A 23,632-nucleotide genomic window follows, 5' to 3' on the forward strand; every position below is an offset into this window, starting at 1 on the left:
GCAGCCACTGCACTCCAGTCTGGGTGACAGAGTGAGACTCCAACTCCAAAAAAAAAGAAAGGGACTTCAGGAAAGAACTGAAGATGAAGGTCACAGGAACCCAAGAATCCTCATTTCGAGTCTGAGTGTCTTTACATAGAAACATGGGAGGAACAAAGGCTGGTTTCTAAGATTAAAACTAGCATTTTTTGTAGGTTGAAGAGGCAACAGGCCCTACGCTAAGAACATCCCAAGGAGGTCTCAGTTGGTTCTACAACAACACATAGAGGTAAGTGCTATGATTATCCCCTTAAGGAAGCAGACATTTAGAATCACTTAAAGTTTACTTCTCAATTAAGCCACAACTCAAACTCAGGTGATTCTGGTTTTCAAACCAAAGTTATGACTATTAATCTCTACTGCTTTTAGAATGTATTTGAATTATTCACAGAGTTCCAGAAAGGAGAGGGGGAAAAAACCCCAGTAATATCAGTCTATGAATAGGTACAAAAATATAATATTATCCTTAAAAAGTGAAGGATAACTTAGATTCTGAAAGGCACTGCTAAACAACAGAGTATTTATAATTATATAGATTAACGGTATCAGTGAGTAACACGATTGAACCAGTATCAGTGAGTAACACGATTGGAGGCAAGATAAAGAAAGACAATTTTTAGTTGCCTCTAGAAGTATGTTTTGTATTAGTGCTCCTTAGCTCTGACTCACTGGAGAGTTGATGGCAAATTAGTTTAATTACATTCTTAACAGTAATTACATTTTCAATTGTAAGGTAAATTGGTTGTTGTAATTTGTATGATATACAAAAACTTGAGCTTCTAAATGAGTTTGTTAAAATTAGGGTCACTGAGAAGATTTCAGTGTGGTATTTTATTTATCTCCCAACCCACCTCTGGGTTTTGTTCTCAGTATAAGAAAGAATAGTTTCCACTGGAACTAACCCAATGTGAAAATTGAGTTAAACATTAATGGCCTAGCTTTTCTCTTACAGAGCACTCGGAGAAAACTCTTCCTCTCTATGGGGACCTCCTTTGGCTGAGTCATAAATAACAGGAAGAAACAAGCAACAGGTAGAATGTGAGGATATGGAGGGTATCATGATAGTTTGCTCCACACAGCACAAAAACTCTGAATGGGCCCATAAAAATCTGTGTAAAACCATCTCATTATACAGCTCAGGAGACTGAAACCAAAACAGTAAGTAACTTGTGGAAGACTAGACCCAAGATTTCTGACCCCCAGACTTGCCTACCTCCAATCCACCCCTCACACCTGCCCAGGAGCATTTTCTATACCCAGGTCTAATTCTACTGCTCCAAAAGCCACTTGTGTTCTGACCTGTGCTCCCTTTCTGGGCCATTTCCTGCCACTGTCTGCTGCAGACACACTGAATGTCAAACACTCACAGCTCTCATCAAGCCTTGGTACTTCACACACTGTTCCTTCTTCCTGGAAATGTTCCCTTTAATAAGATCCAATTTATCCTTTAAAACTTCTCCTTGAAGTTTTCCTGAGGAAGATGCTAGATTCTTACTCTGTGGTGGCCTTTGTTATTTTTTTCCTTATTGACAGGTATATCTCCTTTACTGAGCATGACTTCCTTGAAAGCAAGAACTATGTTTTATTCAGCTTTCTATTCACACTGTCTGGGGAACTGTTTGGCTTATAAAAAGTGCTCAGTGTTTAGTAAATGACAGAATAAATAAGTAAATGGATAAATGGATAGATGAGTGAGTGCATGGATGGATGGGTAGATGGAAAAATGGATGGATGAATGGTTGAATAATGGATGAATAGATGGATGGATGAGTTGGTGAATAGGTAAATGGATAGGTGGATGGATGAAAAATGGATGGATAATGGCGGATAGGTGGACAGATAGATAGATGGATAACTAATAGATGAGTGGATTGATTTTAACTTTGCTGTTCTCTCACTGTATTTCCGTTACAGAAAGAGACAGATAAGGGTTAGGGGATTAAAAGTAAACTATTCAGTCAATATCTCATAAATAATATCCTAAGTCAAGAAAAGACAGATAATTCCATCCCCTTCCCTGTGGAAGGGCTGTTTATTCAGCTGCTTATTCCATTAGGGGGCGCTGTAAGTCCACACTAACCTGCCTCTTTTTATAAGACTTACTATTTTTCAAATATTTCCTTCTCTTTAAGACAGGAAAGATTAAAAATCACAGAACCAGTAATAGGTCTAACTTTAGAAGAAATAAAGTCAAAGAACCTTAAATTCATTTTTACTTAAAAATATCATTTTTATTAGCAATAACTGCAGAATTTTGACAGTTATAAAGCCAAATTCGGTTTTGAGTTTCAAATTTTCATTCTACTTCTGTCTTTTATTAACAGAAACAATTGATTCTTTTTGTATTTGAAATTTTAATTAAACCATTTATTTGAACATCATTTTGGTTCTATGTTGATTGTCAATAAATTTAAATATAAAACATTTTGAAATACAGCAGTCACTTTAAGGTGCCCATACCAGTGTCTGCTACTCCATGACGTGGCAGGAATTTTAACATGGAGATTGTCACATTCAGTACAACTTCAGAAACCTGGGAGAAAATTGGGTTGAGTGGCAGCCAATCTAAATCTTCCAGGGATGTTAAGGAACTAGAACCAAAACAAACAAAAAAGCAGTATGAGTTGGTAGCTAGCAAAACAAGTAGCATGAATTCTAGGTTTACTTACATACCATGGATTGGACCCTATCCCTGTTACAAGATGTGGTTGGATGATTTACACATCATCATTCTTGATGTCCCTTTAATGTGACTCAAACTCCCTGGACTAGGGACTAAACATAAGAGGCAAGTCTTCCTCTTGAAACGCATGAGAACTCTGGGCATCTCTCACTCTGTCTTTGACAGAGAACTGGAATTTGGGTTGGCTCTAACCATAGTGCTGTCTTATGCTCAGCCTTGGTTCTTCTGCCTTACTAGGGCAGCCAGTGAAGCCAGTCAGAGCACAAAGTGCTGCAATCTTAGAAATACAAATGAACACTCAGCTTGGTTGCTTGAAATTCAGATAATCAGTCTAATATTTAGAGGGCGGCCTATTGCAATGCCATGTGTCTTAATCCATAGGCCCTTGATATGTCAAGGGTCCAATCAGTAGTTTTCAAACTGTTTCACAGTAACTATTTCACAAGGGAGGGTGAGTCCACTTGTACACAGCATTCATTTTATTTTTAAAAATCAATCTTTTAATTTATAAATAAATAAACTTATAGACTAGAAAATATACTGAACTGAAGTTAGAATTTATGAACTTATCTGTACTTTCACAATGTGAGACCTAACATAACAATAAGCTGTGTTTCCAAATAGGTTGTTTTCTTGTAGCTGCTCATTAAGGAAAATCTCTCATGCCATCTTTGTGTCTTGAAGATACACACTTTGTGTCTACAAGATACATCACTGAAAACTGGCACCATTTGCAAATACTTATCTCTATGAATGCAGATTTTCTTGATATGATACAGCGTTGTGCCACTGAAGCACAAAATACAGAAATAAAATTTATGCTGAAGCTTATATGGTCCAACAACCATCATTAGTATCTTCTAATTTCACATTTTGCCTCTGTCAAAATAGCCTCCTATTATTCCCTGCTAACATATTCAGGGTTCAGGGCAAGAATACAAAAGGAGACACACCAATCTGTATTCAAATACTTAAGTTATATGAGAGGGTACCCCCAAAACACAAAATTATCTTTTGGAGGGTGTCCCCCTGGCAGTATAGACTTCTGCCGCTAGGTAGGTGTTCTAAGAACCCATTGGCACCAGTATACCAGCTAACTTTGTTGTGAGAGGCTGTGTTTGGCTTCAGTCCATTTATGTAAAATATAAATATAAAATATACATATATATTCTTTCAATGCATTTGCCCATTTAATGATTGGTGATTTACGAGTATATCTGCCCACACTGTGCTGTGTTCAGCAATTTTTGACCAAAAACAGCATAACCCCTGTGTGCCACCCTCCCTATTCACCCATCTTACCCCAAGTTAATTTTTGTTTTAAGATTTTAAAAGTCCTTAAAGGAAAGCATTTGGTCAATGTGGAAGAGGTAACACAAAAAAATGGCAGAATAACAAAACGGCATTAGAATTGATGAGTTCAAAAACTGTTTTGAGCGGTGGAAAAGCATCTCGGTAAGCATATTGTATCCAACAGAAAGTACTTTGAAGGTGGCTGAAGTTTAAACATGTAAGAATAAATACACAATTATTTATAAATAACTCCCATTTTGGGGGGTCCCCCCTTGTAAATCAAGCCAGCACATCATCAAAATATGTTCCATTTTCCAACATTGACAAATGTGACATCATAACAACATGGAAAGCCACACTCAAATTTAGTTTTCTATTTCTCAGAGTTGCGCACCAGAATGTAGGGTTTTGGGGAGCATACACCTCTGGCCCCAACTCTCAGTCCACCCCTTCCCCACTGGCTTCCCACCCGCAGCTCAGTCTGTACCATATGGGGTCTTGGTGCCCATGTGTGGGTCCTCCAGCCTACACAGACAAGCAGCACCCTTGCCCTCCACTCCACAATCCTACCAATGAGTGCAGCATCCCTGGACCACCTTTGGGCTGAGGGATGCACATGTCAGTAGTAAGACCTGCCCTTAGAGAGAGGAACTGGGGAAGAGCCCCACATGGGCTCTGGAAGTAGACTCTAGCCATTGTAGTAGAGTTGCAGGTTGAGAGGGAATCAGAGGGGCTTGGACTCTGTGGACACATCTCCTTAGCCCTCATGGGCTTACTGAACCATGAACAGAGGTTCATCCTGGAAAGGACAGAGTGGGGACTTCCCAAGTACAGGGAAGGACAGGGGTCCCCTCTCATCTTAAGGGGAATGTGGGTTATGCTCACTGGTGGCAAATAAGTAAAAAATCTGAAAAGAATATAAACTTTAGTTACAAATAAAATACCACAGTCAAAGAATTGGTTTACCCCAAAGAATTCATTTTTTATAAAAAGAATATGCTGATTAAAACATGGGAAATCCACCATGGGAAAGGATGCCCCCAAAAGTAAGCCCCAGATAATGTGGAGGTCAGATCCATCACAAAAGACCAATGTCCAACTCACTGAATTATACAACTGACATAAAAGAGATTTACTATAATACTATAAGAAAGGGATTAGCAGTAGCTGGAAACTGCCAGGGGAGGGTGGAGGGAGTACATAACATCAGATAGGGTATCTGATCTCAAACCAAGCAAAGCGGTGACCAAAGGGAGGCCCAAACTTTACCTGTACAAAGACCACTCATATACCTAATCCTGAATTGTACCCCACATCTTTAAAATAAATTAATTAATTTTTTTAAAAAAAGAAACAACAGAGCTTATCAGTTCTGGATGCTACTTTGGCAACTGTGGCATAATTTATTAAGAAATTATATAAAATCATTATATTCATGTCACTTCTTTAATAATTAAAAACCTAGAAACAACCAAAATGTCAGTGCTTAAATTCTTAAGTAAATTATAGTGTGCAGTACTTGACGCTAATGGAATAGCGTGCAGTCATTAACAGTGATCCCTTGTAGACTACAGCAACATTTAAAGTGCTAACGATGCAATGTTAACTTTTTTAAATCAGGGAGATATGCTCTGAATAACTCTACTGCTCCCATGTAAAATATGTACAAACACAGATGAGAGACAGACATGGAGGTGCAGGAGTGTACGTCGTTTCAAGGTGACATTATTGTGGTGTTGCTTTTTTATTACACTATTACTCAGTAATTTTTATTTCCCATCAAAAAAATGAGGAGAAAAAGCTCACACACCTATAATTAGTAACATTTTTCTTCTCACTTACTTCAAAACCGCCTGGAGAAAGTGAACTATAGCACGCATGCCGTCTTCCACATGAACAATGTTTGTGTGCAGTCTAGGCAGCGAAAGTAGAAAATCCCAGAAATGAGGCTGCTGATGGAGGCTTTCCAATTTTAATATGACATCTTCAGTCTTATTGAGATTCATCTGAGAGGAAAAAAATCCAAAACTTTCCCACTGTGGTTTTAGTAATCAATGAAATGAGAGAGAGACAGGATGCTCAAAGGTGCAGAACATAAACATTCTCCTGGTAGAAACTCACGCTTAATATGTCACCATGTTAAAATTATTCTTTCAGCCTGGATTTTTTTATTTTATTTTATTTTTTTTTTTTTTTTTTTTTTGAGTTGGAGTCTCACTCTGTCGCCCAGACTGGAGTGCAGTGACCGCTCCCGGCCACCGCAGCCTCGACCTGCTGGGCTCCGGCAATCCTTCTGCTTCAGCCTTCCGAGTAGCCAGAATTACAGGCATGCGCTACGCACCCGGCTGATTTTTTGATTTATTGTAGAGATGAGGTCTTGCCTGCCCAGGCGGGTCTCGAACCCGCGTTTTGAAACTACACACAAGAGAAAGGAGGAAGAGAAGGCCTGTTTTGTAACAAGCTGTACCAATATCCAAGACTTTTGAAGCTACAAGGTTTTTGTAATGGATCTTGAATAAGAATATAATGATCTGTTCTTTATAAGGAAATGGAACCAGAAAAGAATTTGATTAAAATATGAACAAGATTGGAATGCCTTCTGTGATTTGGGGTTTTTCTGTTATTGCAGCCAAACCCAGCCATAACTGATATACACTGCAAATAATTGAATACTATGCTTCCTCCACATAAAACACACTTTCCCCCCACTCCTGCTACACCACCATCTCCAGTGAGCTGTTTTTGATGGTACAATCCATGAACTGTTAGCCTAGAAGCAATTAATGCAAAATTATGGCTATAAATGGGTATTTGGTACAGTCATGGAACAATAAACTGCAGACCACATTTCTTTATGGTTCCCTCAAGTTGTGCTTAAAAAAATAAGACCCAAGAGAAAGCAGTCAAGATACTCATCCTAACAGGCAGAAGGCAGCTTTCTTCCTAGAAAACAGGGAAGGAAAAGTGATAACAACATCCATTTTCATTAAAGCCATAACACAATTGCTTTAAAAACTAGCAGCATATGCATATAAAGAAAGATTTGTACACTGGCAGTACTAAAAGGAATATGAAAAGGCTACATCGGAAAATGGAAAGAAAGCTCAATATTTCACTGAGCATCGGTGGCTTGGTCAGAAGGCACCCATTTGCACCTGGCATGTGACGCAGGCCTTCCAGTTTCCCCGGATACCTAAGTCTTTCACACTACATGCTAAGAATGGCAAAGAGGAAAAATAAAAGGAACATGGGTCTCCAGCATCCTGCTAAGCTACTACACTCTCCCTGGGTGGACAAATACCCAGACATTGCACGACGTCTCACCAAGAAGCACCCCACATTGGGTTCCAAGTTCTGCAGTTTCTGGCTTTCTTCTCTCCACTTAGTTCCCATTCTTCAATAAAGCTGAGTTCAGTGTATTGCACTGTTCAGAGAAATTATACTATTTACCCTTCATGTGGAACAGTGGTTTGTTTGTTTTTTTTGTTTTTTTTTTTTGAGTTGGAGTCTCACTCTGTCGTCCAGACTGGAGTGCAGTGGACGCTCCCGGCCACCGCAGCCTCGGCCTGCTGGGCTCCAGCGATCCTTCCGCCTCAGCCTTCCGAGTAGCCGGAATTACAGGCATGCGCCACCACACCCAGCTGATTTTTTGATTTATTGTAGAGATGAGGTCTCACTGCCCAGGCGGGTCTCGAACCCGCGGGCTCAGGCAATTCACTCACCTCAGCCTCCCAAAGGCGCGGGATTACAGGCTGAGCCACCGAGCCCGGCATGGTTTGTTTTTTTAAGTGCTCTAAAGCTCCAGTTATTCTACATGAGACATGTTCCTTTTGCTTCACATCACCCTCTGTAGGGATGAAGAGGGAGTCCCAGAAGTTAACAAGGTCTGGGAAGCTTCCAGAACCACCTCCTGCCATTTGTGGAGGATTCTGTCTTCCAAGACACTGCCACGCTCTTCAACAAGACTCCTGCCACAATTCTCCGTGATTTCAACACCTAATGATCCTTGCTTCTGTTCCTTGACCTCCCCTTCAATCCAATGATATTTTCTTCCACTTGCACGAATCACCCATTTTCGTGGTCAGAATCTTGACCTTTTCATTACCAACAGCTGCAAGTTCATGCACCTTACTCTCCAATGGCCAACCTTACTTCTGTCTCCAGTTCCCCAACCCTAACGACTCCTTGGCCCTCCTACCCACATCCCCGTCTGCCAACACCCCTTTCTTGTCCCCACTGCCCTCACGTCTCTGGCCTATCCCTAGACAATCTTTCTCTTGAATACCCACTCAACTCTCTTCTCTTCTTGTACTTTATTATACCCTCCTTTTATTATACCTTTCTGCCAAAAAAGAAAAAAAAATTCTTCCGCAAACTCAGCTCTGCCTAAAGCACACCCTCATTCATAAAGCTGAATATGCTTGTAGAAAAATGCACAATGATATTGACTCTTTCTACATCGCGTTCATGACTACATACCTTAAGTGCACAGTTTAGTGTTGCCTTATTGAACCATGATATATTATCCTGGTTCATGTTCTTCCCCTTTCCCCTAGCCAGATCCTCCAGACCTTTCTTCTCTCCAGACCTTCAGACTCTTTGTCCCTCATCATCACTCTTATCTGCCTACTTGCTTCGTATTTCTCCTAGAAATAGAAGCAAAGAGAATTTCCTCCCACTCCCACACCAGGCCTACCTGTCTACCTATACCGGGCTTGTATGCTGAGCTCACCCATGCCCTGCTGTTCCCACCTTAGACTAGCCTCAGCCTAGACTCAACTTTCCTGCCCTCAAGAGCATCATTCAGAACTCCCTTTCTTTTTTCTTCTCTACCATTCCTATCAGTGTGTCATTACCTATCATCTTCAAAAACACAACACATCCCCGCCATAAATGCATAACCCCCAATCCAATCATGAACAGACATCAGAAAACCCCAAAACTGAAGTGACCTCTTCCAAAATCTGTATGAAATAAAGACTGTGTCCTGAGTTCTGCTCTTGCCAGTTCTGACCTCCACCTAGTTGCCATTACAGATAGGAAAGCTCAGTGCAACACATGATGCAGGATTTTCTTTTGCTCTTCAGGACATTATGAGGACAATTGGTAAATCTGGAAAAAGACCATGGATTCAATAATTCTACTGTATTAGTGTTAACTTCCTGATGTGAATAATTATACTGTGTTTATGTATGAGGGCAGCCTTGTTTTTAGAATGTACACACTGAAGTACCATCTGCTGTTCATATCCATGGGTTCTGCATCCATGGATTCAAACAGCCATGAATGGATGATAGGGGGAAAAAATAGATGATTGTGCTGTGCTGAACATACATAAACTTTTTTCTTGCCATTATTTCCTAATTAATGCAGTATAACAACTATGTACATAGCATTTACATTGCATTGGGTACTACAATCTAGAACTTATTTAAAGTAATTGGGAGGATATGCATAGATTACTACACCATCTTATATCAGGGACTTGAGCATCTGTTCCTTATATAAAGGGTATTTGAAGGGAGTCCTGGAACCAATCCCCTGTGGATATGCAGGCATGACTATACTTAGGAATAAAGGGGCATCCTGCCTACAACTTACTCTTAGATCGGCATAAATATGATACAGACATAAATACCTATAGAGAGAGAAAGTAATAAAATAAATATATTTGAAATGCTATCATTTGAAGACTAGGTAAAGGATATGCAATACTACTCTTACAATTAGCTTTTGTAAGTTTGAAATCATGTCAAAAATAAAAAGTTAACAAAACCTATCATTTAAAGTAACTGCAAACTCTTAAAAGTAAAAAAGAAAGGGAAGAAGGAAAAAGAAAGGAGGGAAGAAAGAAAAGAAGGGAGGAAAGGAACAAGCAAGAAAACAAGAAAAAGAAAGAAAGTCCACATCTTCTGTCCTGGTTTTGGTTCCCCTGAAACAAGGATTTGTGTGCAGGTGGCTTGTTCAGGGAGAGTTGAGAGAATAGGGAGAATGAGACAGAAAAGAAGGAAATGTCAATGTATATCGAGGTCCCATGTAGACCATGCTGCTTTGAACTGCCTCAGCCTCTCAAAATCTCACAGTGTTGCCCAAAGATGACCCACTGTGGGAGATAGGGGACCAACCTTTCCCAGTTGCCTGGGACTGAGGAGTTTTCTGGGACAAAGGATGTTTTCTCAGTCCAAGGCAACTTGAGTCCAGTGGTCACCCCAATTTGGGGCTGCTCTGGGGTATTAGCTTCTCTGCCCTCTCAGGCTGAGTTTTCTTCAGAGGAGTAGATGCAGAAAGCAAAATGCTGTCAGTATGGGCTTGACATGGGACACTGTGACTAGTAGTCTGAGCTCTCAGGGAACTGTCCATCTTCACTGGGAAGAAATTAGGAAGTTAGCAGGGTGGGAAGCGGCTTCCACCCCATGTCTTCGTTCTTTTCACAGCATGCTGCTTGAGTGGTATATGCTCCCTGTCTCTGCATACCCTCCCCCACTTCCTTAAACCTGCTCCAGTCAGGCTTTTGCCCTTATACTCCATTAAGCCTTTCTTGTCAACATCACCAATCACCTCTGCACTGTTACTTCCAGTGGCACTTCTCCATCCACTTCTTACTTGATCCATCAGGGGCATTGAGACAGTGGATCATTTGCATCTTCTTGAAAATAGATTCCCTGGGGTCCATAATGCCCACCTTCTCATCTTCCTCCTCCATGCCTTGACACTTTTTCTCAAATGCCAGTGCTCGGCGCTCAGCCCACTTTCTCGTCACTGTCAACATTCTCTCCCTTGTTGAAGAGTCATGTATGCACCAGCACCTTCAAAATGTATATATCCAGCCAAGATGTTTACCTGAACTCCAGATGGATACTTCGCACAGCCTCCTTGGCAATGCCACTTGGATATCTCATTCACATGCCCAAAATCAATCCCTTGTTTTCCCCTTCACTCTACTCTCCTCCCACTCCCCAAGTAAAACCTGTCCTAATCTTCTCTGACTCAGTAAATGGCCACTTCATATTTCCAATTGCTGAGGTCAAACTTCTTAGAGTTCTCTCTGACAACTCTCCTTCTCTTATAACGTACATTGTAGTCATCAATAAAGAAGGACAACTTTATGGATTTTGCAGCAACTTGGATGGATCCTGTGTTCACCCTACTCAGTGATCTATCACAGAAGCAAAGAACTGAGTACCACATGTTCTCACTCATAAGCGGAACTTGAACAATTATCAAAATACTACATGAAAGAGATTGGCAGTAGCTGGACACTGCCAGGGGAGGGGTGGGACACATAACATCAATAAGGGTACCTGATCCCAAACCAAGAGAAGTGAGGACCAATGGGAGGCCCAAACTTCACCTCTACGATGACCACTTATGTACCCAATCCTAAATTGTACCCCACATCTCTAAAATAAAATAAACAATAATAAAGCAGATTCTGCTGATTCTACCACCAAAGTATGCAAGAACTCTACCACATTTCACTACCTCCCTCACTAGCTATGTCCCTGCCTAAAATACCACCTCTTATTGCGTAGATGAATGAGTTAATTCCCTTACCAGATTCCCACTTCTGCTCTGACTTCCATTAGCCCATGCTCAACACAATGTCCAAAAAGATCCTCTGAAAACAGAATTCAGGTCTCACCATTCCTCTGCTAGAGTTATTAAAATGACCATTTTACTCTAAATGAAAATCAAACACTATAACTTCTTTCTCAGAATTCTACAATAGTAGGGTTTCTGGAATTCTTTCATCATAACAAATAGAACTGCTTTCCTGAAGCCACATTTCTTCAGTTCCTTGCACTTTCGCCTAAATGTTTTCACTTCACCATCATACCATGGATTATAATGCTGATCTCGGCTTTCTACACTTGATATAATAGCATAATCATTTTCCATGTACCATATCTTGTATATACATATATTTGAGACAGGGTCTCGCTCTGTTGCCCAGGGTGGAGTGTAGAGGTGGAGGTACTATTATGGTTCACTGCAGCTTCAACCTCCTGGGCTCCAACGATCCTCCCACTTCAGTCTTCCAAGTATCTGAGACTACAAGTGCATGGCGCCATGGCTGGCTAACTTTTTTTATAGAAACTAGGTCTCACTATGTTGCCCATGCTAGTCTCGAACTCCAGGCCTAAAGCAATCCTCCCACCTTGGCTTCCCAAAGTGCTGGGGTTACAGGCATGAGCCACTATGCCTGACCTATTTACCATATTTACAAATAAGTGACTACACTAAGAAGACAATCAACAACTACATGCCCTAATTTTGGATATTAAAATTATCCATCATTATAAATAGATATCTTTATGCATATAACTTTTAATTTATCTTGCATTAAAAATAAGACCAATTGTCAGACCAATTATGGGAACAAAGAGTACTAAGTTGCTTTACAAAAAGTTGTTGTATCAATTTTTATTGTCATACCACATATGGTTATATCAGTGGGTTACAACATCACAAGGCATTAAGCATCATAATTTACTAACTTAATCATTGAAATGTTGCTTTATCCTATTTTCAAGTTTTTCCATTGTTTGTTAGACTCGAATAAGTGTGACCCATAATATTTTTCTTTTGACCTGGTACATCAGAAAGCTCAAAGTTAGGATTGGTGTCCAATCTACTCTGCTAGTATAATTTTTTAATGGGTACACTGACATTCCTGTTTCATTACAATTCATTCGTTGGTCCATACGCTTTTACTTTTCTCCTAATGGTTTTACTGAATATTCAATTTTTTAAAAACTGTCTGAATCCTTCTTAGAATTGAGTAGATGTAAACACATGCTGTAGCTAGCACAATGTTACTGAAAATGCCTGTATAGGCAGTGTGTGGTGCTATGATATGAGCAAGGAAGAATTTTTGATATTTCAGGATTTGTACCTTAACTTGGGGTTTCTCAGGATTGGCACTGTTGACGTACTGGGTCAAATAATCCCTTGTTGTGAAGATCTTTCTGTGCTTGGTGTGATGTTTAGTGGCATCTCTGGCCTCAACTCACTAGAGAGCAGTCGTATACTCCCTATCTGTCCCCAGTATGACAACCAAAAATATGGCCAGACATTGACAAATATCCCCTAGGGAGCAAAACCACCCCCATCTTGATAGCTAGTACCTTAATAGAAGGCTTTGTCCCTAATGTAAGCCAAAGGTTATCTGGAAACACAAATCTAAGGCCTAATCTGAGAGCACACAGGTTCAAAGAAGCCCATCTTACAAAGCAACTCTGTGGGTGACCCACCACCTGCCAGTACAACTTTGACTTCTGCTTTTCACAGACCCAGAGCCTTGCTTCAGAAAATAAAAAAAAATCTTATCTTTCAGTCCATTTCTGGAATGAATTTGACTCTCTAAAACCCAACTTCTACACAATTCTTACTATAAACCAAATCATCAGGAAAAAAGTGTTTAAAATTAAACTTGAAAATATGTTATAAACTTAATCATTCTATCTCTGAAGACTAATTTTCAAACTTGTGTTAAGATACTTACTGTTAAAAAACTGGAACCATAAGAAGAATCTACAATAAAGAAGATTTAAGAGATATTACTTCAATCATCAATAAAAAAGCATTTGCTGAGAGCCTACTTAAAGTCAAATAGAGTATCATAGTATCCTGGCTCAAAAGCCAAATACACTAAAATTGAAGAATAAGTATGATTTCAGAAAACCATCACTGTCGATTTCCAAATCACACTGATATTAAGTAATTTCCTAGAAAAAAAATGTAACTAGTAATCCATTTTTTTAAAAAAGGACAAAAAGTGGAAGAGGAAAAAAGTGAAATTATAATTTTTCAGGTTATTTTTAAATTACATAGAACATAGAAAATTGTTCAAATAACAGCAAATTGAAAATCAAGTGGAGACTTCATCTCAAAAAATTTTAGCTCTTCCTTCAGTAGCATGTTAAAAACCTCATTTGAAAATTAAACTTTACAAAAGAAGGCCAGCCTAATTCAAGAACTCCATTTGGTGTTTGAAGCCATTCTAGTCTTTTGCTGCTACATGTTGGGTCCATTCGGAAATCTCCCTTCAGGGAGGCCACGGCAAGCCCTGCCCCACACTGGACAAAGGCACTATTTTCTCTCTTTGAAATAACACAGAAAGCATCTGCTCTGAGGATCTCTTTCTTCAGTTTTCTGCCAAACTCTTTATTTCATTTCCTCGTATACATTTCATGAAGAAAAAACTTTATATTAAAAAATGTGACACTGAATACTTCGATTATTAGATACAGCAAATTAAAAACAAAGGACAGCCAGTCAAATTTGGATTTCAGATTTGAAAACAATGATTAACTTTTTACTGAAAGTATATAACATCTGGGACATGCATGTATTTTAACTGAATGTCCTATAATTTATCAGACAGCCATGGCTGGGGTATGTAGGGTCAAAAAAGGAAGGTGGGGGCAGGACCACTGTGGCCAGCAGTTTACTCTGGAAGCTTGCAGTAAGTAGGCAGTGACTTGGGTTGTAAAGATGCGATTGGTTGCCTTTCTCCAAGGTGCAAACTCCTCCATCTGTAACTTAAACTCTCTAAGATCTATTCATTCTAACTTTTTCTATTATATAAGAAAGAGTTGAAGCCTTTTAAAATGTGGATTTTTTTCTAATGAATAGATATTAATTTTGTTCAGGCAATAATCTCCCCCAATAATCCAAAAGGTCTGTGATCAAAGCAAGTTAATTATTCAAGACCAGGATTAAAGAGTTACTAACAGAAAAAACTGACCCAAGTTTACAAGGAGGGAGGAGGAAAGGGATTAGGAGTGTGTGTGTGTGTGTGTGTGTGTGTATTTGGGAAAGGTGGGGACAGATTTTTAAAACAGAAGAAAAGAAAATGAAAAAGGAAGACAGCAAAAGAAGAAAGCGAAGGAGTAGGAAGAGTGGACAGAGGGGAACTGTGAAGACAAAGCAGAATGGGCCACAGACCTCTGAAGGATGTGTTTGTGCATGGCACAAGGTGGCTTCTTGGGGTGGGGGGGAGAGAGTCCAACCCTACCCTCCACGACTGGCCACAGGCGCTGGCCTCATTCATCAGAGAGTGAGCCTTTTCCTAGATCCCCAGTGAGAGCTTAATGTACTAAGGATTTTAAAATGTTCTCACGGTCTTCCTGGGAACTTTCCCTAAGCTGTGTCCAGGTAGGTATCATCACAGTCATGAGAGATTCACTTGCCTGGAGGCTTGGATCGTTGTACCCAAAGTTTTTGTAAGTTTTTTGCCTTGTCCATCATTCCATAAATTTCCTCGGCCAGGTCCTGTATCTCTTGGAAAAAGATCAGGTTGTTGATTTTTCTGTGGTCAGCTGCAGTTTGGAGCCTAGACAAACTTTAGATAAATAGAATAAATACTACAAATAGAACAAAAAGTTTCCTTGGCATTTTTGAGAGTCTTGATACTTGACCCCAAATTGTTTTCAGCTAAACATGTACCAACTTACACTCCCACCAATTACCTTTGAGAGCCCAATTTACCTGATCCTTATCCAATATGGAAATTTGGATTTTAAAAAAGCTTTGTAAATTTCAAAATATAAATTGTTCTAATTCACTGTGGTATCTGTAAAACGTAATCAATTTTATACGTTTTTTAGCCATTTCATTTTTTGTTTCATTTATTTAATACATATTATACAGCATGCCCTGTGCAAGGCCTTGGGAATAAATACATCAGTGAACAGCACAGACACAAAATCTACACGAAGAGAAAACAGAGGTAATTATGGGTGGAGATGGGGAGTGAGTGGATAAGTCTGTCAAAGAGAGGATGCTCATGGCAACCCTCTGAGAGGAGGCAATATTAAGATGAAACCTGACCAGGCTTGGTGGCTCAGCCTGTAATCCCAGCACTTTGGGAGACTGAGGTGAGTGGATTGCCTGAGCCTGCGGGTTTGAGACAAGCCCAGGCAACTCGGGGAGACCTCGTCTCTACAGTAAAATAAAAAATTAGCCAGGCATGGTAGCGCACACCTGTAGTTCCAGCTACTTGGAAGGCTGAGGCGGAAGGATCGCCAGAGCCCAGCAGCTGGACGCTAGGGTGGCCATGAGCGTGCCACTGCACTCCTGCCTGGACAATGGAGTGAGACTCCAACTCAAAAAAAAAAAAAAGATGAAACGTACTCATAAGCAGACCTTGAACAATTATCATAATACCATAAGAAAGGGATTGGCGGTAGTGGGAAACTGTTGGGGGTGACAGGGGGTGGACAGGATCGGCAGTAGTGGGAAACCGCCAGAGGAGGGGGGCACGCCTCATCCACAAGGGTACCTGCATAATGAACATTTGTGTACCTAACCCTGAACTGTACCCCACATCTTTAAAAGAAAAACTTACATAAACAAATTTTTAAAAATTTTGTAAAAGGATGAAACCTGAAAAATGAAATGGTTTGCATTGGGAGGAACTGGGGGTGTGTGTCCTAGGTAGAGAGAGAGAGCGTGTGCAAAGAGGCAGAAAAAGGTAGAAGTGCTGGCAGGGGGAGGACAAGGAGTGGGAAGAGGAAGGTTCCAGTGGATGGGGCCAGAAGACACCAAGCTGGTCAGCCATGGGAAAAACTCCATTGGGCAGCAGGAGCAGTGGGGAACCTAGACAGATTTCGCCAGGGGCAATACGGCATGATTCCAATTCTAAAGGAGCCCTCTGGCAATGTGCAAGAATCAGTTACTATCATCTATCACATTCATAGGCTAAAAAGGAAAAACCACATGATTGCATTGACAATGGAGAAAAATCATATGATAAAATCCCACTCTCACTCATGATAAAAAGCCTTCTGTAAAGAAGAAATAGAGGAAGTCTTCCTCACCTTGATAAATAATCTACGAAAAAACCCTATAGCTAACCCATATCATGCTTAATAATGAGAACCCCAAAGCTTCCTCATTAATAAAATCAGGAACGAGGCAAGAGTGTCCCCTCTTACCACTGCTTTTCTACATTGTACCAGAAGTCCTAGCTGATGCAATAAGGAAAGCAAAGGAAATAAAAGTTATACAGCTTGAGAACAAAAAAATAAATAAATATCTTTGTTCACAGATGACATGATTTTGAAAGAGTTGATAAAACAGCTCCTGAAACTAATACGTGATTACAGGAAGGTTGCAGGATACTGGGCTAAAATACGAAAGTCAATTAGCTTTCCCATGCACCAGCAATGAACAAGTGAAATTTGACATAAAGGAGCCCTCTGGCTGCAGGCTGAAGACAGGATTCAAGAGGACAAGGGTGGGAAAGGGGTTACCGGTAAAGGTGGTTTAGGAGAAAGAAGAAGGCAGACAAACTCAAATCCACTTTGGACACCGACTGAGAGGACATCTGATGAATTGAATGTGGGGTTTATTTATCATGTCATTCATTTTCTGTCCCGATGTGCTGACATCTTGGGGCTTTGCTGGCTCTGGAGGCTCCTTTCAGGGTTAGCCAGTTCCTAGAGATCGTAAATCACTCGCCAGTCACTTCCATTTCCACATGTCTTTCTACACCTGATTATGACAAGGACCTTTAAAGAGAAGAAATGGAGGAGGACTTCAGGGTACCAGGAGGAGTAATCAGTAGCTGGTGGCTTTTCCTCATGAGAGGAGGACAGTTATGCAAGGTGGAAATATAGGAATCAGTGAAACTCAAGCTGGCAAAGCCCACCAGACACCCAGAGAAGTCAGAGAGCCTTTTGCTGGTGAGTCTGGGGTTCAGAAAGACAGGCTTCAGTGTATTGGATAACCAAGGCCTTTATTCATTTTTCTGTGGGAATGTCTATTGCCTTCTTCATTTATATTTTAACATAGCATCTCTTTATCATGTTTGTAAAAAATGTTTTCTCCGGTTTTTAAAAATTTTCCTTTAATTTTATTATAACTTTGAGTACTTTTGCTACTAGAAGAAAATACTAGGCATAAAATTAATAATAAGATTAATGATGAGCAGACAAAAATACTAGAAACCATACCAATGTCCAATTTTAGGAGAAAAGTTAAATAAGTAACTGTATGGGGTTTTTTTACATAGGGGCTTTGCAGCAACCTGGATGGATTTAGAGTCTATCATACTCAGTGATCTATCACAGAAATAAAGAACAGAGTACCATATGTTCTCACTCATAAGCAGACTTTGAACAATTATCATAATACTATAAGAAAGGGATTGGCAGTAGTGGGAAACTGTCCCCCTGGGGGGAGGGGGCGGGATTGGCAGTTGAGGGAAACTACTAGGGGAGGGAGGGGCACACCTCATCAAGGATACCTGCATAATGGACATTTGTAAACCTAACACTGAATTGTACTCCATATCTTTAAAATTAAATTAAATTAAAATTTAAAAAAAGAAAAGATTTCTTTTGCTTTTAAAAATGGGACTTCTGGAAATTTATTCTGCTAGAGGTAGTCAGACGAGTGTGCTGACAGACCACCCAGGAAATTTGTGAAAAATACAGTCTCTCAGGTGCCATCTCCCACTAACTCCCATTCACCAGGTCTAGAGGCTGACCCAGGAATCTGCATTTTAATCCACACCTCCTAATAATTCTGACACAGATGATTCACAGACTAACTCAACGTGAGAAAATTTGGACTCTGTAATTCTAATTAAAAAATGATGATAAAGTTGCTATGTTTTTCCTGATCTTATAAATATCATGTATGGGAAAATTTTGTTTTACTAGTAAATAAGAGAAAACATTCTCATGAACTTGGAAATCAAGACTGTGTATCCTGTCTACATTTAATCTCCAATTCAGTGGGAATTCATTGTTAATCATTAAAAACTACTGAATGGAAATAAAGTATGAAACCATGTCACAAGTTGCTGAAAGCTTGTTAAAATAAGTGTCCAATTAAATTTAGCATATCCAAAAAGAAAAAAAAATGTAAAATTGAAGGAAATTTTTCCTGATTAGAAATTATAGAACCTTTTCGTTTGTTTCTAATCCTGTGTTTTTATTTTACAAATTAGAGAACACTGTGAAAATGAATTAACAGTTGTCAACACATAAATCTATCCTGACATTACAAAGCTTATGTGACAAAGTTGCAGTAAATCTCTTCCACAAACATTGTCACTTCATTCTCACAACCTATAATGAAGCCAGAACAGGCTCATTTACTGATGAATAAAATAAATTAAATGACTTTCAGGTCACAGTCACTTAGAGAAGTGGAAACAAGACTCAGACAATCAAAGTGAATTTGCTAAAAGCAAGCAAACTCTTTGCAGTAAAGCCAGGGCCTGAGTGCAGAGAGCTGAGTGCTGACTCCGGCGACCTTCCACTCCAGATGGCTGCCAGGTTGGATGGAATTCTCACTTTCTAAAGTGTGGCCGACTTCAGAGGGTCAGAATTCCAAAAAACACAAGATATCAGCTAACACTTCTCTGTTGAGGCCTTGAGTTACCGGCTAAAACTGACCTCTAAAAGCTGTGAACCGTGATTCAAGCTCTCCTACCACACCAAAATATGAGACTTTCCTGGGAAACCACAGAATTATAGATTATATTACACAATAGGGAGATTATAATTATACAGATTATAGAGATGAATGTAATTCAAGACGAGTTTCCCCTGTAATAATGAACTGGTTTTATGTTCTTTTTTTTTTTAACGATTATTTCAAAAGTACTTCATTCTGTCCTTAAAGACCAGATTATGATTTATCATTAACATGAGAAATGTTTAAAGCAAAAAAATAAATTAAAAATCCTTGATTAAATGTTAATTTCCATGTGTGTGAAAGAGAGAGAGAATTCCAGAGCACAAGGAAAATCCCAGTACTATGGTTGGATTTGGGTAGAAAGCAATTTCCTCTTTACCGAGTACAGTTTTATTGTTTATTTTCTATTCTTTGAGTCAGAGCCTCACTCTGTCACCCAGGGTGAAAAGCAGTGGCACAATTATGGCTCACCACAGCCTCCACCTCCTGGGTTAGGCAATACTCCCACCTCAGCCCACTGAGTAGCTGGGACTACAGGTGCACACCACCACGCCTGGCTAATTTAAAAAATTTTTTTTGTAGAGACAGTGTCTTGTTATGTTGCCCAAACTGGCCTCAAACTCCTGAGCTCAAGTAATCTTCCCACTTCCGAAGTGCTGTAAAAAGACATGAGCCACCATGCCTGGCCCTGAGTACAATTTTTTATTTAGATTTTTATCACATAATGTTTGGCCTTGCCAGGGCAGGGAGGGACTTCTGGAAGGTAGGGGACACAGAAGATAGAATGTAGGAAGACAAGAGAAGGCCACTTTGCAGAGATGACTGAACTTCTTTCCCAGTTCTCAGACTGGCACTGGCTCCGAGAATCGTCCCCCCAGAGGGCCAGGAACCAAATGCTGCACCTAGAGACACATGTTGTAATGCCACAAAGGACCGATGTGAGGTTGCCAGTAGTGGAAGGGGCCTCGGAAATCATCTTTCAAGCTCATTCCTCAGTTTGAAGATCAGAAAACTGAGACCCAACAAGAGTCTCCAAAAATGTTTTTCAAGCAGTGTCACCCTTGGAAAATCGTCTTTAAAACGCAATTATAATATGATCCACCTGAAAAGGTTAGTGTGCAGGTCAGCCAGTGCCCAACTCTGTAATAAGGATGAAGGGTGGCAGCAACAGTACAGCTAGAGCTGAGATGTGCACGTGTTCAACACAGGCACGCGACGTAAAGAATATGGCTATCCTTTCTAATACAGTTTTTGCCAACTTTTACTTATACAACTAGGACAAGTTCTTATTAAATTGGAGTAATCTTTTTCTGTTTTAATTTTTATTTTGAAATTGTGGGGTACAATTCAACGTTAGGCATACAAATGTTCATTGTGCAGGTACCCTTATTGATGAGGTGTGCCCCGCTTCCCCAGGCAGATATCGACTACTGTCAATCCCAGCTACCCACCCCCCAACCCCCTCCCCGCAGTTTCCCGCTATTTTCAATCCCTTTTCTACAGTAATACGGTAGTTGTTCAAGGTCCACTTATGAGTAAGAACATGTGATACTCAGCTCTTTGTTTCTATGAGAGATCACTCAGTATTATAAACTCTGATTCCATCCACGTTGCTGCAAAGTTCATGATTTTGTTCTTCTTTATGACTGTGTAATATTCCATTGTATATATGTACCACATTTTTTTTTAATCCAGTCCTCTTCTGATGGGCAGCACAGTTGGTTCCATGTTCTTGTTATTGTGAACAATGCTGCGATAAACATACATGTACAGGTATCTTTTTTATAGAGTGATCTGAGTTCTTCCGGGTATATTCCCAGCCTCCACCACCCACTACTGGGGAGAGGAGAACCTATTCAGTAAATGGTACTGGGAAAACTGGGTGACCACATACAGAAGATTGAAACAGGACCCCTGCCTATTCCCATACACAAAAATTAACTCTAAATGGATCACAGACCTAAATGTAAAACCTCAAACTGTAAGAATCTTAGAAAATGCAAGAGACACTCTTATGGAAGTTGGAACTGGCAACCAATTCCCGATCAAAATCCGAAGTGCCCAGATCATAAGAGATAAGATAGACAAGTGGGACCTCATTAAACTGACAAGCTTCTGCAAAGTCAAAGAAACCATCAATAGAGTAATTTTTAAGACAGCTAGTTCCAAAGGCAGAAATAATTCTCCCAGGAATGCTCACATTGTTGCTCCCTTTTATCCAGACCAGAGAGGAAATGTCTGCTAGAACAGCCTTCTCAGGCATAAGGCCAGCTGGAGCTGGAGCCCAACCCTTGTTGTCCACCTTGGACTCAGGGTAGGGGTTTGAAGGGCCGCCTCCAAAGGTGAAGTGGCTTTTGAAACCTGTAATACAATGAGGGCCTAAAGGAAGGAAAAGCTTGAGAAATTCTCCTCTGAGAAAAGAAGAAAGAAGGTAAGAACTCTTTTGGAAGTTCTTTAAGGCTATTAAAAACAAAATCCAAACTCCAGATCAGAAAGGATGGTGCTAAGTGCTTAACTGGATTTCAGAATCTATGCTTCCAACACATTTTTGGACTCCCGTTTGCTTCTCACCAGAGATTTTCCACCCAACCTTCAAAGTGAAAAGTTCATGTGCTTATTTTTAGGGTCAGCTATGGGAAAGAGGAGATGGAAAGATTGGATTCCACTCTGTAGACTGTCTTTTGATGAGGAGAAGAGACCTCAAATAATGGGGTGACAGCCTCAAAGAACACAGTTCAAAAACCTCCAGGTGATTCAAATTCTAACATCTCATATCTTGTAAATTATCAATGGAAAGGGGTCACCCAACTAATATTTGACAGCTTTTGCTCTGGGTTTAAGTTTTGGTCCTGGTTTTTTAAGCACAGAACAACTTTCAGCTATCTAAAGAATAACAATAAACTAAAAAGAACTTGTATTAAAACATAAATTGTAATCCAGGTCAGCAATAAAAAGGATAAACTGTTGGCACATGCGACAAGATAGGTGGATCTTAAGAACATTATTCTCTGAAAAATAAAAAATAAAAACCAGGCGATTTTATAAGGTTGTATTATCTATTATTTCATTATATAACATCTTCTAATTACAAAACTATAGAGATATAGAACAAAATAGTGGTTGCTGGAGACAAGATGGGGAATGTGGCTATACTACAAAGGAGGTTTTTTGTGTTGATTTAATAGTTTTATATCTTGATTGTGGTGGTGGTTACATGAGCCTGTGCAGGTGATAAATTGCATGGAAATACATACACACACGTGCATGTAAAAACTGATTTTAAAAAAAGAATAGGCCAGGCTCAATGGCTCAGCCTGCAATCCCAGCACTTTGGGAGGCCGAGGTGAGTGAATTACCTGAGCCCGCAGGTTTGAGACCAGCTCGGGCAACTAGGCAAGACCTCGTCTCCACAAAAAATAAAAAATTAGCCGGGCTTGGTTATGTATAACTGTAGTTCCGGTCACTTGGAAGGCTGAGGTGGAAGGATCACCTAAGCCCAGCAAGTCAATGCTGGGGTGGCCCTGAGTGCAATAGTGAAATTCCAACTCAAAAAACAAACAAACAAGCAAACAAATAAATAAATAAAATAAAACATCATGGTTTAAAAAAAGAATAAGGCTCATAGTCTAATTAGCAGTATTATGCCAATGTCAATTTTCTGGTTTTGATATTGTACTACAGTTATTTCATTATCTAGGGAAGCTGGATGAAGGGTTCACAGGACTCTACTATTTTGCAGCATTCTGTGAGTCTACAATTACTTCAAAATAAAAATTTAAAATGAGTAAAGTCAAAAATCAAATAACAAACATAGGAAATAATATTTACAACTCATACCACAAAGAGTTTAACTCCTAAATATGTAAAGAGTCTCTAGAAATCAAAAAGAAAAATAATGAACTAAGAGAACAATGGATAAAGACATGGATAAATGCTTAACAAAAAATAAGGACAAAATGTGCATAGAAATATAGAAATAGCTTCAGCATCCTAATAAGAAAGTTCAATTAAAATTAAATATAAATAAGAAAAATGAAATTAAATTTTGACTGAGATATCATTTCTCATGCAGCAGATCAAAAGAAATCTAATAGCTGGCCATTCTCTAATAACTTCACTGGGAAAAGAGATATATTTATAATTTGGATTGAGAATACAGAATATTACAATACCAATAAAGAA

The 23,632-nt window shown here is 39.6% G+C and overlaps 1 protein-coding gene across 1 annotated transcript in view; it reads right to left on the reverse strand.

The window, feature by feature from the left end:
- The window catches only part of ABCA13 (ATP binding cassette subfamily A member 13), a gene marked incomplete at its 3' end in the record, with an annotated part of 147,999 nt that overhangs the window by 84,089 nt on the left and 40,278 nt on the right, over positions 1-23,632 (reverse strand). The window contains exons 4-7 of the mRNA XM_008051823.1: positions 15,211-15,362; positions 13,521-13,549; positions 5,858-6,021; positions 2,500-2,630 (exon numbers count right to left, since the gene is read on the reverse strand). Of these exons, the coding sequence (XP_008050014.1) occupies positions 2,500-2,630; positions 5,858-6,021; positions 13,521-13,549; positions 15,211-15,362 (476 nt within the window). The remainder of the gene's footprint in view (positions 1-2,499; positions 2,631-5,857; positions 6,022-13,520; positions 13,550-15,210; positions 15,363-23,632) is intronic.

Source organism: Carlito syrichta, unplaced genomic scaffold (assembly GCF_000164805.1).
Source record: "Carlito syrichta isolate Samal-C Ts95f unplaced genomic scaffold, Tarsius_syrichta-2.0.1 Scaffold236645, whole genome shotgun sequence".
NCBI classification, from domain to species: Eukaryota; Metazoa; Chordata; class Mammalia; order Primates; family Tarsiidae; genus Carlito; species Carlito syrichta.